Source organism: Ascaphus truei, chromosome 4, assembly GCF_040206685.1.
Source record: "Ascaphus truei isolate aAscTru1 chromosome 4, aAscTru1.hap1, whole genome shotgun sequence".
NCBI classification, from domain to species: domain Eukaryota; kingdom Metazoa; phylum Chordata; class Amphibia; order Anura; family Ascaphidae; genus Ascaphus; species Ascaphus truei.
The window spans coordinates 319,375,394-319,394,985 of record NC_134486.1 but is presented as its reverse complement, the minus strand read 5'-3'; the positions used below and the strand labels follow the sequence as shown (position 1 = coordinate 319,394,985).

Sequence of the window (19,592 nt, the reverse complement as noted above, 5' to 3'; positions counted from 1 at the left end):
TGGGATAAAGGGACATGCAAAGCTGATATGTTGCAGGACCCTGAGGGATTGGAGGTCTACATATAGAATCATGTTAAAATGGAACTGTTCAGTGTATATATTTGCTGATATTGAAAAGCAATGGAGGAAGTATGAAAATAACTGCACCCAGACTTTTTGAATTGGGATCTGTAAGGTAAAGATATTTGTATAATGTAGTCCTATAACCTTCTTAATGACATATTTTTCTTTATATTTTGATTTGTTTCTATCAGAGGTGTCCTCCCATGTAAGTGGTGACTATCGGATAAGATGCCCCCCCCCCCCTCCCCTCATATCATTTGTAAGGACTAGGACTGCATTTTAGTTGGAGAACATAGCTGCAGTTCTCTTGCCTATTGTCATTTTTGTCCAAGCTTTTAGATAGGGGACTAGGTCAAGATGTCTTCTCCGTGCATATTGATATGCAATGAGTATTTAGCACAGTGACAGCTGTACTTGGTTAAGTATGGCTATATTTCAAATGTGTAGAGTTGGAGAGAATACTTTATGGTTGGAGGTTAATTAGGCCTGACCTGGTAGGAAGAGTTCCTTGCATCTGTAACATTCATTCAATAAAAATATCACTATATATCACATTGTCTCAAACTGGTCTGCAACCCTGCTTTTCATCGTGATCTTAGTATACAGTGCTTCCACTGCAGCAAGGGATTCTGGGAAATGACATTCAAATGAGCACACAATGTCACCTTTTATGTCATGTCCATTATAACGTGGTCCTCTATAAGCATATGCCTGCCGTATTACACCGCTATTTAGCACAGCCTGGATTAAAGAAGTGCACAGCCAGCAAAACGTACTCACAGACGGCTATTCATTATGAAATGTCATTTTTCCTCTACCATAAACCCAATAAATCTGCTCTCTGCAGCATGTGTCCTTTACTAAACACCTACATCAATGTTATAAACATACATTTTAGAACATCAAGCGGGTTGCCTTTGAGTTGTGAGCTGCTTGCTTTGTTTCTTGGATTATGTGGGCAACCAAGCAGTGACGGGTGGATTTGCATTTGAGACCAATAAGTGGCCAAACCGTATGTCTTTGTTGCATGTTTGTTCCTGCTACCCCCATGTACAAAGGCACAATAGCAGTAACACTGATAGTGATAGGTGAATATTTAATTATCAAAATACACTAACAAATTTAAAATGTTTTTTTTTTCCTTTTAGCGCCTTTTGCAAAAAAGCAGTTTTCTATCATATGTTTTTGCCCTAATGAGGTTTGCTGAATATCACGGGCCGGCACACATGGGGATATTACAACATTCAGTGTACGGCGTGGGGATTTTTCCATGTTATGTTATGTGCCAGTGGTGCGCAAACTGAGGGGCGCACCCCCCAGGGGCGGCTGAAGAATTTCTAGGGGGGCGCAGGCGATTACAGAGGCCCCGCGCTCTTCCCCACGGCATTTAAATTAAATGCCGGGGGAGGCGTGAGGCCTCTGTAACTCACTTACCTGCTGCCAGCTGGGTCTTCGGCGACGGACGTCAACTGACGTGGTGGGGTCACGTGATGTCATTGGACGCCATGCCATTGGGAGAGTGGGGGGGGGGGGTGGGCGCGAATGCTGCGGCTACCAGGAAAGTTGCCGCAGCTCAAAAAGTTTGCGCACCACTGTAAGGCCTCGTGCATGGTCAACGCTGAGCTGTGCTGAGGCGCGCTTGCACTTACCTGTGAGCCCCTACAGCCGCAATGAGAGCGGCTTTAGTAGGGGCTCGCCTATGCTTCCGCAAGCGCGCAGAAGCATAGGTCTTAGGTAATTTTTTAAATCACGTGCTTGCCAGAGCGCAGGGCCGGTCACGTGAGCGGTTCTCCCAATGAGGGCGAACCAGCTCCGTGACGTCACTGGCCCGCCCCCGACACGCCCCTTGATGGCGCGCTGTCTAAGGCCAGGGAATGCACCCGCTTTCCCTGAGCCTCAGCACGCCCGCCGGAACCCTGGACGTGGCCTTATATGCAATCTGAATGGATGTAGTTACAACCGTGTTGATAAAAACAACAAAACAGGCAGCGCTACCCACAATAGTATGACAGAGTATATATTACCTTATGTATAAATGACCAAACATGCATAAGGGGCTGCCCAAGATACAAAAAACTGACCCCCTGGTCAGAACTATAGTATGGAAAGGGAAAGTATCTACTGGCGCCAATTAAGATATATACTGCAAAAGGATATAAGAAAACCAAGCCTGTTGGCTGTAGACACGAAACTCCTCACGTTGTGCTTAAAGAAAAGAAAAAGCACAACACATAGCGTAATACTGTGACTATAAGCGGACAACACTTAACAACATGTAACAGCTGAAAAATAAATTGGTGAAATCTCAATATTAAAACATTTAATAACAATTATAAATAATATATATTACACACGGACATTTAATAAACAAATAATGCGATAAAAATAGAAGCACTCTGCACCGCCGATGGAGATAGTAGCAATGCCTACTCACCAGATGGAATGAGTAAGTAGGCGGTGGATAATTTTGAGAGTATCCCCTCTCGTTTGTAAAGCTGCTCTCTGCTGGCTGGCGTCTCTGGGACCGTAAGTGTGGAGATCTTGGTACGGTGCCTTCCGCGACTCACTTGGGAAGACGCCCAGGAGGTGATGAACAGCAACAGCTGATTCAATACGCCGTCGACATCAGCAGGAAAACCAGTTAGCAGCAAACGCAGATTCAGCAGCAGCAGCTGATGCAGCACGCCGTCGGTGTCAGCGGGCTGGCTGGTCTGCTGCAAGCGCAGATGGAACTGAGCGTGGGGATACAATCTCCAAAGTGTAGAGTGCTAAAACGCCACCCTACGCGTTTCGAAAGGCTCTCTGCTTTCTTCCTCAGGGGTATATAAAATATGGAGTCCAACATAGTCCCTTAAATACAAAATCTGTGATTTACAGGGATTGATTTCACCTGCAGTCCAAAAGCACTTGTGCAATAGGTGTAATGAGGAAGTCCTTAGACATAGTAATTCTGTCACCTGTGCTTTGAAAATGTTCATATAAAGTGCTACTGCAAGTAGTTATAATCAGCTGTTACATTTAACAAACAATTGAAACATACATTACTCATATTAACATACAACAATTAACATATATAAAATAAGAGGATAATAATAGGCTTATGTGTGTGTGAATATACTCTATTCTACTAAATAATTAAAGGAGATGTTTAAATCTAACCTATTCGTGACCTATTAAATTATAAGTGAATTAATGATATATTATATATTCTAAGTGTATTGTCTAAGTGATTATGTTATTAAATAATAAACTATGTGAATATTTATATATATTGATTATTTAAAGTGCTCATATTCTTTTATTATACTAAAAGTCAAGTATTTGAGGAGTACTATAATATTAATATATGAACTTTATGGGCTGGATTATCTAATGGATAATCTGATCATTAACCTACCAAAAAGGATTTTAAATCAAATTCTACATTTAGGCCCATTGGGGATAGAGTACGTAATTCATAAATCCAATAGGATTCTCTTCTCCCCAATAGGCTTAAAGTATTTCCTCCTCTCCAATGTGGAGTGATACACTCGATGGCCACACATTTTAGACCCTTAGGATCTTGATTGTGCACTCGAAGAAAATGATTAGAAACATTGTGTGTAACTAAACCAGTTTTAATATTATATATATGTTCATACAAACGTCTTTTAATAGCTCTAGAGGTCATACCCACATACTGCAGACCACATGGACATTCAAGCAAATAAATAACGAAAGAACTGTTGCATGTAATATGTTGCTTAATTTTATAACTTTTTTGAGATTTGTTTGAAATGAAATCAGATTTCTTAGTGCTATATTTACATGCGGTACATTTGTTACAGGGGAAATATCCCGCACAGGGTACCATTTTTCTATGAGTAGGTTGCAGCGGTGGACAGCTAGGTGCCAGTCTCTGACCTATATTTGGAGCTTTAGTAAAAATAATATGTGGATAATCGGGTAAAATGCCCTCTAGATCTTTATCCTTTTTTAATATTGGCCAATATTTTTTAAGAGTTTTACGTATACTAGGAGTCATCTGGTTAAATTGAGTAACAAATGACAAATTTCCTGATGTATTAATATTTTTATTTTTATTTTTGTATTGTAAGAGACTGGTCCTGTCCATCGCTGCAACCTCAGCAATGGTTGTGTCTAAATCAAGCGGGGGATATTTCCTCTCCAGAAATTTTTTCTTAAGATCTGCTGCCTGGGTTTTGAATGTGTCTGGATGGGAGCTGTTTCTTTTTAGTCGAATGAACTGTCCCTTAGGAATATTTTTGACCCATGTGGGATTATGGTGACTTTGTGCATGTAAATAATTGTTTGACTGAACCGGTTTAAAATACGTGCTGGTGTGAATGCAATTATTTTTAATAGTTAACTCTAAATCTAAAAATTGTATTTTGTTAGGGCTTGTGATGAATGTGAATTTTAAATTATTATTATTATTATTCATGTATAATTGAAACTGTGATAACTGTGCTTGTGTACCTGACCAAATAAAAATGATATCATCTATGTAGCGCCGCCACAGTACCAAGTTTGCACTATAGGGACAACTGGACCATATATGTTGTTCCTCCCAGTTGCCCATAATTATGGGCAACTGGGAGGAACAACATATATGGTCCAGTTGTCCCTATAGTGCAAACTTGGTACTGTGGCGGCGCTACATAGATGATATCATTTTTATTTGGTCAGGTACACAAGCACAGTTATCACAGTTTCAATTATACATGAATAATAATAATAATAATTTAAAATTCACATTCATCACAAGCCCTAACAAAATACAATTTTTAGATTTAGAGTTAACTATTAAAAATAATTGCATTCACACCAGCACGTATTTTAAACCGGTTCAGTCAAACAATTATTTACATGCACAAAGTCACCATAATCCCACATGGGTCAAAAATATTCCTAAGGGACAGTTCATTCGACTAAAAAGAAACAGCTCCCATCCAGACACATTCAAAACCCAGGCAGCAGATCTTAAGAAAAAATTTCTGGAGAGGAAATATCCCCCGCTTGATTTAGACACAACCATTGCTGAGGTTGCAGCGATGGACAGGACCAGTCTCTTACAATACAAAAATAAAAATAAAAATATTAATACATCAGGAAATTTGTCATTTGTTACTCAATTTAACCAGATGGCTCCTAGTATACGTAAAACTCTTAAAAAATATTGGCCAATATTAAAAAAGGATAAAGATCTAGAGGGCATTTTACCCGATTATCCACATATTATTTTTACTAAAGCTCCAAATATAGGTCAGAGACTGGCACCTAGCTGTCCACCGCTGCAACCTACTCATAGAAAAATGGTACCCTGTGCAGGATATTTCCCCTGTAACAAATGTACCGCATGTAAATATAGCACTAAGAAATCTGATTTCATTTCAAACAAATCTCAAAAAAGTTATAAAATTAAGCAACATATTACATGCAACAGTTCTTTCGTTATTTATTTGCTTGAATGTCCATGTGGTCTGCAGTATGTGGGTATGACCTCTAGAGCTATTAAAAGACGTTTGTATGAACATATATATAATATTAAAACTGGTTTAGTTACACACAATGTTTCTAATCATTTTCTTCGAGTGCACAATCAAGATCCTAAGGGTCTAAAATGTGTGGCCATCGAGTGTATCACTCCACATTGGAGAGGAGGAAATACTTTAAGCCTATTGGGGAGAAGAGAATCCTATTGGATTTATGAATTACGTACTCTATCCCCAATGGGCCTAAATGTAGAATTTGATTTAAAATCCTTTTTGGTAGGTTAATGATCAGATTATCCATTAGATAATCCAGCCCATAAAGTTCATATATTAATATTATAGTACTCCTCAAATACTTGACTTTTAGTATAATAAAAGAATATGAGCACTTTAAATAATCAATATATATAAATATTCACATAGTTTATTATTTAATAACATAATCACTTAGACAATACACTTAGAATATATAATATATCATTAATTCACTTATAATTTAATAGGTCACGAATAGGTTAGATTTAAACATCTCCTTTAATTATTTAGTAGAATAGAGTATATTCACACACACATAAGCCTATTATTATCCTCTTATTTTATATATGTTAATTGTTGTATGTTAATATGAGTAATGTATGTTTCAATTGTTTGTTAAATGTAACAGCTGATTATAACTACTTGCAGTAGCACTTTATATGAACATTTTCAAAGCACAGGTGACAGAATTACTATGTCTAAGGACTTCCTCATTACACCTATTGCACAAGTGCTTTTGGACTGCAGGTGAAATCAATCCCTGTAAATCACAGATTTTGTATTTAAGGGACTATGTTGGACTCCATATTTTATATACCCCTGAGGAAGAAAGCAGAGAGCCTTTCGAAACGCGTAGGGTGGCGTTTTAGCACTCTACACTTTGGAGATTGTATCCCCACGCTCAGTTCCATCTGCGCTTGCAGCAGACCAGCCAGCCCGCTGACACCGACGGCGTGCTGCATCAGCTGCTGCTGCTGAATCTGCGTTTGCTGCTAACTGGTTTTCCTGCTGATGTCGACGGCGTATTGAATCAGCTGTTGCTGTTCATCACCTCCTGGGCGTCTTCCCAAGTGAGTCGCGGAAGGCACCGTACCAAGATCTCCACACTTACGGTCCCAGAGACGCCAGCCAGCAGAGAGCAGCTTTACAAACGAGAGGGGATACTCTCAAAATTATCCACCGCCTACTTACTCATTCCATCTGGTGAGTAGGCATTGCTACTATCTCCATCGGCGGTGCAGAGTGCTTCTATTTTTATCGCATTATTTGTTTATTAAATGTCCGTGTGTAATATATATTATTTATAATTGTTATTAAATGTTTTAATATTGAGATTTCACCAATTTATTTTTCAGCTGTTACATGTTGTTAAGTGTTGTCCGCTTATAGTCACAGTATTACGCTATGTGTTGTGCTTTTTCTTTTCTTTAAGCACAACGTGAGGAGTTTCGTGTCTACAGCCAACAGGCTTGGTTTTCTTATATCCTTTTGCAGTATATATCTTAATTGGCGCCAGTAGATACAACCGTGTTGAGCTTCGTGGGCCCGTCAGAGAAATGAGTCTGGCTACCCAGCTGCACCCGGTAGTTGCTTCCGATTAGCGGTCGATCCTAACTTCCGGTTTCAGCCACTGTAGCTCCTTTGCTGCTGTGGCCGGGACAGTTAGCCTGACGCTCCTCGCTCCCTTCCCCTTCACAATAACAGCCATGAATACTTAAATACCAGGACATACTTGAAAACGAAAGGTAACTCTTAATGTATTACTTCCTTGTAAAACATTTTCCAAATAAATGAACGTCTTCTATAAGCGTTTTGTAGAGCTATAATATTCTCAGTTATGTTAGAATACTCAGTACAGTGTGTGTGCGTGCGTCCGCACTCTACAGATAGAATATTAGGGCAGATGGAGGGTTTTGTCCTGGGCGATCAACCTGAAAAGAAGGCCTAACTTGGAAGATGATAAAATATAGGGGGAAAATGGTGGTGTCTGATGAACGGCAAACAGTACGGGCAGGACAGTATTTAAAGCACTTGTGAGAGGGGTCTACGGCCTCCCACACACTTTTATAGGCTTACACCTTACGATTCTGTAGGAGCGCACCATTTTAATGTATTATTTGAAAAGTAGATGTTGGCCGTTTCCAGTATCATGGCACTTTCACTACTGCTTTAGAGAGTGGAAGAAATGTTGCTTTTAGTATAGCAACAAGAACTGTTAATATTCAAAGTGCGGGCTTCTTAATGACATTTTTTTTTGCTTTTGTTGAAATATAATCAAGACCATGTGTTGCCTTGAATTCTATAAAGGAGTTTGTTTGCCAAAGATAATAGGAAACCCTATGGTAGGTTGAAGTTTCCATTATTGTGAAGAGAGAAAGCAGTATTTGGTGTAGGAAGGAAGCACATAAAGTACATTGGAGGTTTGGAAACCAGAAATAATTAGGAATTGACTGTAACAACAAGATACTTGAAACCTTTTTAGCAAGGTAGATCTATCCTCTAAAGTAAATCCGTGTTCCCTTTAAAAGTTATATTGTCCTGAAATATTCGGTTCTTTTTGAAGGTAGCGTTAAAAATAAAAGAAATGAAACAAAGATGTGTTATCCTTTCCTTTCATGACCTGGGCCGAGTATGTATACTTGGATGTGCGATGTCATTTGTGGCACTGGAAGAAACAGGTTTTATACAGGGCCATGTTTACGAAGGGCTTCTCCGTAAGACACTTTCAATGAAGAACATACCCCACAACCCTATCACTCACTTACTATTTACTAAGCCGTCCTGGTAAGTGTCTTTGGAGTAGCGCTGCTTTGTAAACATGGCACACTCTGCCTTCAGATGCCTCCCTAATACTTCCTGATCTTGTTGCGTCTGAATAAAAGCAGCACAATAGTTTTCTCTACATTGTTATTTTGTGACGCCCAAAAAATGTATAGAAGCTACAGTAGAGAGTACTGGGGAATCTCAATACACTGTAATTTCTCCAATATATCCATTATAACAATGTGCACATAGATGTATTCTAAAGAAATGTTCAAGTGATCAGTACTGATCTGGAGAACCCCTAATAGGTGTGCAGCTTAGAGCAGCGTTTCTCAAGTGTGCCCCCCCCCCCTCCCACAGGGCACCCCTATTGAGATGTTCTGATTGCTAGGGTACCCCATCATCTTACCAATTATCAAGATTTTTATGTTAAAATAAAACTGGAAATAAATATAGGATCACTGTTTTTTTTTTTTAAATAATTCTCCATACTGTAGTTTTCACTGTTTTATGAAACGGATATAACATCTAAAGCAACCTAATGTAGCAGGTGATATTAGGTTGGGATTAAACATTAATAAACTTGGCTCTTCTGGTTTGCTCTGTGGTCTTAAGAAATTAGATAATTGTTCAACATTTCCATAGTGTGAAATCTGTTTTCCTATAAATTTGCCCAACTATGACAGCACTTGACCACACAAAAAGAAGCTGATATACAGAACGTGCCATCAAAAACAGATATTTGGAAGGTATGGTCCTCTGCAAGTTAAGGCTATGTGATGAGTTACCATTACAGGCTATGCAATCCCCCCCAAAATATTTTCCTTCTACTTTTCCTTTTTTATATCCTACTCGCTCACTTCACAGAAAGAAGCTGGCTTTGTTTTCTGGTTTGGAGAACTGACTGTGTCAAATAAAATTTAAAGAGACTCTTAAAGTAGCAGTTCAAGCAATATCATATGTGTTTTTTTTTTTTAATAAATCAGTTCTGTACTATGAGAAAATACTTGTAGCATTTAAACAATTAAACAAAAAGGTTTTTAAGACCTTTTTAATGTTTCTAATGTACAGTAGGAAGCATTTCCAAAGTGACAACCCCCTTCCCCTTCTGATAGGCTCTGGCTCTTGAGACCCGCCCTCTCTCTAGCAGTGCACCAATTGTATCTAGTCAATCATATTCTCCTCTCTAGCAGTGCATCAATTGTAGCCCAGTCAATCATATTCTAGGAACTACATTGCCTAAAATGCTGTGCAAGAACTGAATTAAATACCTATAAGCAAGCGATTGATTACAGGAGAACAGATCGATCTGCAGCTTAGCTAATCACTTGTCTCATTGTGCAGATTGTATTGATGCACATAATGAATGGGAAATATATGTATATATAGATATATATATCTATATATACAGTGGTTGACAAATCACCAAAAAATCTACTCGCCACACAAAAAAAATCTATTCGCCACCTAGTACCAAACGTGTGCTACTTGGGCCAATATTTACTCGCCCGGGGGTTAAATCCACTCGCCCAGGGCGAGCAAATGTATAGGTTTGTCGAACACTATATATATATATATATATATATATATATATATATATATATATATATATATATACATATATATACAGGCATACCCCGGTTTAAGGACACTCACTTTAAGTACACTCGCGAGTAAGTACATATCGCTCAATAGGCAAATGGCATCTCACGCATACGCCTGTCATCACGTCCTGAACAGCAATACCGGCTCCCTACCTGTACCGAAGCTGTGCGCAAGCGGGGAGACTATAGAGCCTGTTACACATGTGTTATTTACATCAGTTATGCACGTTTATGACGATTTCAGTACAGTACATGCATCGATAAGTGGGAAAAAGGGAGTGCTTCACTTTAAGTACATTTTCGCTTTACATACATGCTCCGGTCCCATTGCGTATGTTAATGCGGGGTATGCCTGTATATATATATATATATATATATAAATTATTTTTAACGGCAGCTTGAACTGCAGCTTTAAAAATGGTCGACATTATTTCCAGCATCATTGGAAATAGTTGGAAAGCGATTTAAACAAATCTTGAATTATGAAACCTTTGTTAAACTGCTATAGAAAACTGCCATATAACTGAGGGATTGCACTAGAGAAGGTCATTAAAAAAAATAAATCAAATGAATCCCAAAGTATAATAGAAACCCTACCAAAAACAGAAGTTTCCCAACATAATGGGCTATAGCTACAAATAAATGATCTCACTTTAAAGAAGGACCCAATTACAATGTATTAGTTGGACCCTCTGGGTATACTGCACTCGTCAGGAACCCCAACAGGTCTGTCAACACTGGAAAAGATGCATTATTGCAGAAGATTGCTTACTAAATACAACTCTGAACCTGTGCTGATATATATGTTTAGAATGCATAATCATTTTTGCAGCACACCTGCTAGTCTCTTACAAAATGGAAATTCAGCACACATTTCTGAGTCTTGAATAATGGATATACAAGTGGCTGCCATTTCTAGAATGCTGTTTGTTTTTTTCAAGTGTTTAGTGTGCATTTACATATATTTATATATGCCTTTCTGTAGCATCAGATGCATGCATGTTTTCTCTTTCTGTGCTGGTGTTGCCTACAGTGCATTAAACAACAGTACTGTATGTGGCAGGACTCCCAACACTGAAGGACATACTAAGAGTTACAACAACCACACTGTTTCGGATCTTGATTTTGTGTATGTTTGTAAGAGGTGGGTTTCCGCCTGCCGGTAATGATTCATATTTTGGCTTAAATCCAAGTAGATTTTATTATTTAACTTGAGCAGGTAGTATGTAAATTATTTAATTTGTTTTCCAGGTAAAGACAGGGTTTTCAACACACCCTTGTGTGAACAAGGAATTGTTGGATTTGGCATTGGAGTTGCAGCTGCTGGCGCTACCTCTATTGCAGAAATCCAGTTTGCAGATTACATATTTCCAGCATTCGATCAGGTTTGTACAGCCTGTTTATGGAATACAGAGGTGACATGTTTTTTTTAATGTATTTACTCAAATTTGAAGCAGGAAGCACATTTTTATTTTTAGACCTCCTCTGTTTTTCTCACAAAAATCTGCATACATACTTTCAAGTCAGTTTATTAGGCTTGCACTTGTTTTTTTTATTTTTTATAAACTGGTTATTGTGTCAGTGTTTATTCTTAAAAATAATTAATAATCTGTGGGGGGTGGAGTTGTATAAAAACCACACTGCTATATAATTTATTTGAAAGGCAGTTTGCATATTTTTTTTTTAACGTCAAGTTGCAAAATGTTTTAAAAAAATTGTAAAAACTGAGACTTTCCTTTCTCTGTGTCTGTCCTTTTTTTCTTCAGGATATTGTAGTTTTACTTTTCGTATTAGGATATTGTATGTGATAAATGATTCCGAGCTTGGCTTCAAACAGGGATAATTTTGCAAGCTATGATACAGGATTGTTTCCTGCTGGAGGATAAATAGGAGCCCCGTATTCTTTGAATATTAAGAAGATACACCGTAGCAAAATAAGGCTGGAACAGGGCTGTGGGTGAAAATGGCAGAATGAGCTATGTGGTGTTGAAAACTTGAAGTAATACGTTGTATAATTTGCTGCTCAGGGGGGCTTCCTGTTAACCATTAACATTTCTAGAAGAGCCATAGTGGATGCCACACAGTCAAGTCTGCCATAGGAATGTAAACACCTACTATAATACCGAAATGTTCTTTGGCTTACTTGGAATCGCATGTCGTTTCTTGGTATGATCACTTTATGGAAGTTTGAAGATTTATTTGAAAAAGCAAAGTCCCTGATTTTTCAGTAGCAAAACTTCAGCAGAAACAGAGATTTATTGTCATGGAAGTGAATGATTTGTTATTCCTGTCGGTGAGGTAACTTAAAACAGCAGTTCTGAGGCCCTGATTGAGAATTTTCTTCAGCCTCTTAAACTTTAAGTTAGTCTAATTTATTGCCTGGTAATCAAAGTAGCATTTGCTAAAACCAAATATTGCTCCCATTACAACAGTAGCGTTATGTTTAATAGCCATTAGTTTTACCGAGATGTCAATAAAGGCTAAACTATATGCATCCCATATCCACTATTTGTCATACCTAAACCTGACATTACTTCCATCAACACCCTTAAATGGGGCTTGGAGAGGAGCAAGTATAACCAGAGTAGATAAGTGAATGAAATTAACTTTTGATCATCTTTCTAATACATGAATATCATAGCAGGCCATGTAACCAGCTAGTCACAGGCAACCCATGGCTAGATTATTTATAAAATATTTTACCAGGAAGTAATACATTGAGAGTTACCTCTCGTTTTCAAGTATGTCCTGGGCACAGAGGTAAGACAAATAATACATGGTTACAAATAGTTACATAAATGAACAGGGTATACATTATATACAAGACATTGCATGCACAGTTAAAGAAAATATATGTTATGGGCGTATGAAACAGTTACAGACCAGATTAAAATGTGAGACAGCCTTAGATGGTGACTAAGGGCTACAAACACTAGACTATTTATATTCCATTGCATACTAAAGAGGCTAGTAAGGTAGTGCTTGGCAACGGAAAGGGACTATTAGCATTTTTTCTGTGGCTATTTCACAGAGACCCGCTGCCAAGGGACAGTTGGCTGCGACCATCTCGGCCCTGAGGTAGGTGTTGCATCTAGGACAAGACCATTGACATTAAGATTAGGGGGTTGGGTTTTTAGGGTAAGGGGTTATGGGTTTGGGTTTTTAGGGTAGGTGTTAAGGGATAGATTACATGCGTCGACGTAACTGTCTTGGCAACCAAATGTCTCGGCGGTGAATGGTTGTGGCTAAACAGTTGCGGCTTATATTCCTTGACGTGTTTGACATTGCCTTCATGACCGCTATGGAAAACAAGGGGTTATCAGCAACTCCCTCTCCCGGGATCCTAAACCACCTTCAATGGCACACCTACCCCCATACCTCCATCCCACGTCAACACCCGTCATAACCCTCCACCTACATGAATGGCTTACAGCCATATTGGCTACATTTGACAAATAGGGCTGTGGGAGATGTAATCAATAAACCCCGCCCCCCACCCCTATAAATGAAAAGCATAGGAAAATACTAATTTCCATGTATATAAACGTGACATTAATCACTTCAGTGCTAGTGAGGCTACCTATGCCCTCTTAACAAGAGCCTAGGTAGCCTCTGTTCTAGAAGCCAGTAAGTCTTGCTACATCTGTAGGGGTTGTTTTACCTCTACTCAACTCTCCCTGCCCCCACCCAACCCTAATTTTAGTTGGTGATCCATTAAAGTTGCTATCTCTATTAGTATGTGTGTGTGTGTGTGTGTGTGTATATACATATATATTTTTTAATTGCAGATTGTAAACGAAGCTGCTAAATATCGATACCGATCTGGAGACCTCTTCAATTGTGGGCGTCTGACTATTAGAGCACCATGGGGCTGTGTTGGTCATGGTGCTCTCTATCATTCCCAAAGTCCCGAGGCCTTTTTTGCCCACTGTGCAGGAATTAAGGTATTAAAGTTAACGTATACATTTAATTGTACTAATTTAAAACATTCGTGCCACCTATTTGCCCACTTTCAGATAGCAGATGTGAATTAGGGCATTTTAGACTGTAGACGTTCCCACGTGTGTTTTAGATACAGGCATTAAAGGTAGCAAGACCAATAAAAGTGACTTGTCTATCCGTTAAAGCTTGAATACTTCATGTATTTATTTATTTGTACACTGGCGACACACTTTATTCGAGCTCGGCTAGTCCCACGAATTCGGGTATACCCGGGTGTATTGAGGTTTGTGACTGTTTTCTGCCCGAGTGCATTGAGTTATTTTCCAGGCAGGGATTGAAGCATTTTATTCCCTCTGGCTGCAATACTGCACAGTATATATATATATATACTGCATTACAATTCATGAATTTATGCCATCTGGTAGACACGCGAAGCATTGCAGCCTATTAAATCCTAATCATTATCATTTAACAGATCAGCCGCCCATCAGCCAGGCATGAACCCAGGCTGGGAAGGCAAATGCAACGGGGCTTGTCAGAGGTGAGGAGCGGCGCATTCCAGGTATCTGCCAGGTACATACCGGGTATTTGCTCTAATAAAGTGTGTCGGTGCAGTACTTCCCTTAACCAAACAGAACTGTGTTTTTTTTTATCATTGGGCTGTGTCCTTTTAGAGACGTTTTGTGACTTAAGCCATTTACCTAAAATGTTTCTTGGCTGGCACATTTGGGTATATACAATGCAATGTTTACATGATTATGACAGCTTTCACTTTTAATACTTAAGCAGTTAGAGCGGCAGTTTCCGAGAAGGAACATAATACAAAAGGCGACATATGTCCCCCTCGAAGTGGGTTATAAATGAAGCCATAACATCTGCTACTACCACCATCAGACTACTCGTTTATTTTGACAAAGGGGAATACACTTTGGAGGCTGGAAGTCTATATACATTCTCACTATTATTTAGTAAGTAGAGATATATTTGCAAAGCATCTCTGATTCGACCATCTAGGGCCATCTAATTATTGTCAAAACAGAAGCTTACTGTATGTGGGAAAGCATGAAACACATTTTCCTCCATCCCTAATTGCCTGCTACTTTTGTGAGTCCTAGCACAAGAAATATGGCATTTGTTTTATAACAAATGCTGCCTTGGTAGTCAGGGTTCTCTCCTTTAACAAAGTGTGAAAATTACAACCCGGTATGCACCTTTCAGGGGTCATGCACTGAAGCTGGTATACATCAAGTAGGTTCAATGATTTACAGTCATCTGTCAACCACTTCTGTGTTGGTGAAAGTGAAGATATTGTAACATTTTTTTGCAGGTAGTCATCCCCCGAAGTCCAATCCAGACCAAAGGCTTGCTGCTTTCCTGTATAGAAGATACAAACCCCTGTATTTTCTTTGAGCCCAAGATACTGTACAGAGCAGCAGGTAATGTAATGGTTCTGTCTGTATGCATGTGGCTGCATTGATATATTTTGGCTGTACATGACAAAAGGTTTGGCTAAGCCCCTTTGCAATGCATGGCAGGCCTTGTCACAGCAAATGGTTTAAATTAAAGCAACAATTGTATGCTTTGGCCATCAGTTCTTGCCTTGGCTTTTACCTGTTTTCTTTGGCTGTGTCTACATAGATTTAGTCATTTCTACTCTCTGGTAAATTGAGACTCCATTTCACTGTTTTGTTTTAATTTGAACATGTGCTGGCTCTTCTGTCTTAGCATGTGTTGTATTTTTTTCATTATTATGAGCTCTACCTTCAGCAGCACTTACAGCAGTTCAATGTACATAGCTGCGTTCTCTGCAGTAATTCAATCGCATTTTCTCAACTGGAAGCAGATAGTAATCTTATGGACTAATCTCGGTAAACTGTAATAGGCAGTGTTGATAACTCATGAGTATGAGTCTTAACACATTGGCACTAGATTTGGCTGAAATCCAGTGCTGACCGTGCTTTTGTACTTGCTAAGAAGTCTGGCTGACAAGGCCCTGATGTGTACATGGGCAGGATCCCAGAAGAATAATCTATATCTTATTGCCAGTGCCTTTAAAGTCACTTTAATGGTGCAGTTCCACTTTAGACTAATAGGGGAAAAGGAAGTGGATATTCAACTGATCGAGCAATAAGATGACCAAGATAAATAATTGGAATGATACTAGTGAGTGCAAAACTGTGAAAAAGTGAATACAACGGAAAGAGATGCCAGGAGCATATAAGAAATGCTCCTGGCAAAGAATTCACTTGGTGCACACCACAACATAAAATATAGCGTTTAAGAAGTGTGGTTAAAACATATATCACTGTATAAACTTCACAACAGAAATTAAAACATATATAAAGGGTGAAGTGGTATGATATACTTAATCAGTAACAATCAGCTTTAGAGTACAGGCATACCCCGGTTTAAGGACACTCACTTTAAGTACACTCGCGAGTAAGGACATATCGCCCAATAGGCAAACGGCAGCTCACGCATGCGTCTGTCAGCACGTCCTGAACAGCAATACCGACTCCCTACCTGTACCGAAGCTGTGCGCAAGCAGGGAGACGACAGAGCCTGTTACAAATGTATTATTTATGTACGTATATGACGATTGCAGTACAGTTAATGCATCAATAAGGGGAAAAAAGGTAGTGCTTCACTTTAAGTACATTTTCGCTTTAGATACATGCTCCGGTCCCATTGCGTACGTTAATGCGGGGTATGCCTGTAATTGATAAACCTGAATCAAATCTAAAGCTAATAGGCCGGGTAATTGAAAATCCTGAGTGGTCTGCTGGTGGTATTGGAGATGTCTGGACAGGCTTCTGTGGTACATTACCAATATTTATCTCTGGTCAACGCCTCCATCTGCTGCAGGCTCCAGATATATGGAGTCAATCTCCTACAGAAGAAACATACTCCACTCCCCGAAGAAAGATTGCACACCAGGCAGGAGTTATAGTTAACTGGAACCGGTTTATTACTCTGCATATACAGTATAACACTGATATTTGGTCAATACAGGCCTCCAAACTCCGGATGGTCCCTGGAACTCCACTCCAGGCCAAGGGAACCTGAAGCAGTCCTTACTCTTCCCTGATCCTCTAGCAGGGCCAGGGGAATGGTAATTACTCACTCTCGCCCACGGGGAAGAGGAACAGGAGATGCCAATGCGCAGGCTGTGTGTTACCTGTCTCAAGGGTAGAGACCACTGCCTACTTTTAGTGGTGCGGCCCCTTAAGTACAGTGGAAGGAAGGTACAAGGTATGAACCCAGGATTGGGTATAAGACAGGCCTTGTCCCACCTCCTCCCCTGTCACTCAAGGGAGCTGCCTCTTTGGGGAAAACCCATGATTGGTCCTGTCACTGTCTGCACTGTTACCATGGCTTGCATGACAGGGAGGGCAGACTGGTAGCCCAAACCAGGCATGGCTACACTAGTTTAGATACATGTCGTATGTATGTATGTATGTCTGTCTTTATTTATATATAATATAATATATATATATTATATATATATATATATATATATATATATATATATATATATATATATATATATATATATATATATATATATATATATATATATATAGTGCCATTAATGTACATAGGGCTTCATAGTAGTAATACACGTGACAATCGTATAAATAACAAATAATACAAATAACAGATCATGGGAATAAGTGCTTCAGACATAAAAGTAACATTTCGGAAGAGAAGTCCCTGCTCCGAAGAGCTTACGATCTAATTGGTAGGTAGGAAGAACGTACAGAGACAGTAGAAGGGAATTCTGGTAAATGCGTCTGCAGGGGGCCAAGCTTTATGTATCACGTGTATAATATTATCCACGGTGCTACTCATATGCTTCGTTAAGCAAGTGTGTTTAAGGTGGGTCTTAAAGGTGGATAGAGAGGGTGCTAGTCGGGTATTGAGGGGAAGGGCATTCCAGAGGTGTGGCACAGTCAGTGAGAAAGGTTTAAGGCAGGAGAGGGCTTTAGATACAAATGGGATAGAGAGAAGACATCCTTGAGCAGAACGCAAGAGTTTGGATGGTGCATAGCGAGAAATTAGGGCTGAGATTTAAGGAGGGGCAGAGGAGTATAACGCTTTAAAAGTGAGGAGGAGAATTGAGTGTAAGATGCAGGATTTGATAGGAAGCCAGGAGAGTGATCTGAGACACATTTAGGAAAGAGTAGAGGTATTCTGGCAGCAGCGCCTAAGATAGATTGTAGGGCAGACAGGTGAGAGGCAGGAAGACCGGTCAGAAGGAGGTTACAGTAATCGAGAATGGAGAGAATGAGGGCCTGAGTCACAGATTTAGCAGTCGAGCAACAGAAGAAAGGGCGTTTCTTTGTAATATTGCTGAGGAATATATGATATAAATGGTATGAGTTTGCATACAAGGTAGCAACAGTGCATGATAGAAAAGAGCCAGCTATATTAGCTAAGCAAGGCATGGGAAACCCTGATGAGGGAGGGAAAATGATAGGCAAATTAATAAAAATGCCAAGCTAGTAAAATATGTGCCAACAAGCAGGGGCTACACTGAGCTCTAACCTGATTTTAGATATCCCTCTTGCTAGTCCCTACAGCTATATTCGGCTCCCACCCATAAAATCTAATGCAGATTCAACAATACTCTATAATGAAAGCATAATGCTAGGAGCCCAGCCCGTCGTACGTTTCCCTCCTGCAAGGGAGATTCGTCAGGGGCAGTGAGCATGTGTGTCACACCCGGATTCTTTATAGTATCTGATTATCATGGTATCCTGATCTCGTTGTAGTGTGCATGTGTGCAGTTGAAAAAGCGCACAGTTTTTCCAGTAAGCTAGGGTTTCTAAGGAGACAGCCCAAACATGGGTCAGATGCTAATAATGCTGCTAGCATGCACACCTCCAGGTAGGTTCCCATAGGCCCAAACCACACCGCCCAAGCCTGCCAAGTCCCTGACTGTGACATCAGCATGGTCCACAGTTCTGGCAAACAGTCCGTTTCTGCCTCCGCTGCATTTGGTGGGAATTCAATTCTAGACCCTGAAAAATGTGAGCGAGAAAGAGAGACCTATTTTAGTAGTCCCACATGCTGTATATATCCCCCAAACCCACCTTGAAATAACTTGGGAGAGACACCTGTGCACAAAAAGGAGCATACCTGGGAAATATGGTAAGTGGATGGGCAATGTATATTTTAATGACTTGTACCACACACCTCCAGAAAGCTTTCAACAAGGCACCTTGTGAGCAACGAGGTACTTTCAGGCCCAACAGGATCAGAGCTGCGATGATGAGCCCCAGGTATCCACCTCTCATTGAAGTAGAAAGTTAAGCGCGCGCTGGCCGCCACGAATTTCCTTTTATCCCTCTTCAGTGCTGTTCCCCGTCTCCCGTGATCAGGGGGGCTAGAGAACACTCGCATACACATAAACAAATAGAAGGGGGGCGCAGAAAAGAGGAGATAATCACTAAAAATGCTAAATATATTCAATTTATAAGGACATAAAATACCAAGTACAAGACACAATAAAAGAGGATCATGTAGATCCGAGTACACCAAAACTGGTAATAACACAACAGGAACGTCCGCAGTCTAGGCAAATTCCCCTCTCCGGATCGCAGTTGACTTGTGCTGAGGGGAAGTTCTAAACCGGCATCTCCGTGTGGAAGTTCCTGCACTGGTGTGAACGCTGCTGGGCGTATTG

The 19,592-nt window shown here is 39.8% G+C and overlaps 1 protein-coding gene across 2 annotated transcripts in view; it reads left to right on the top strand.

Annotated features, from left to right (window-relative positions):
• BCKDHB (branched chain keto acid dehydrogenase E1 subunit beta) overlaps nt 1-19,592 on the top strand; it is a 262,858-nt gene that overhangs the window by 93,836 nt on the left and 149,430 nt on the right. For both annotated transcript variants that reach the window (XM_075597957.1, XM_075597956.1), the window contains exons 4-6: nt 11,213-11,346; nt 13,750-13,905; nt 15,231-15,339. In XM_075597957.1, coding sequence (XP_075454072.1) covers nt 11,213-11,346; nt 13,750-13,905; nt 15,231-15,339 — 399 coding nt within the window. The remainder of the gene's footprint in view (nt 1-11,212; nt 11,347-13,749; nt 13,906-15,230; nt 15,340-19,592) is intronic.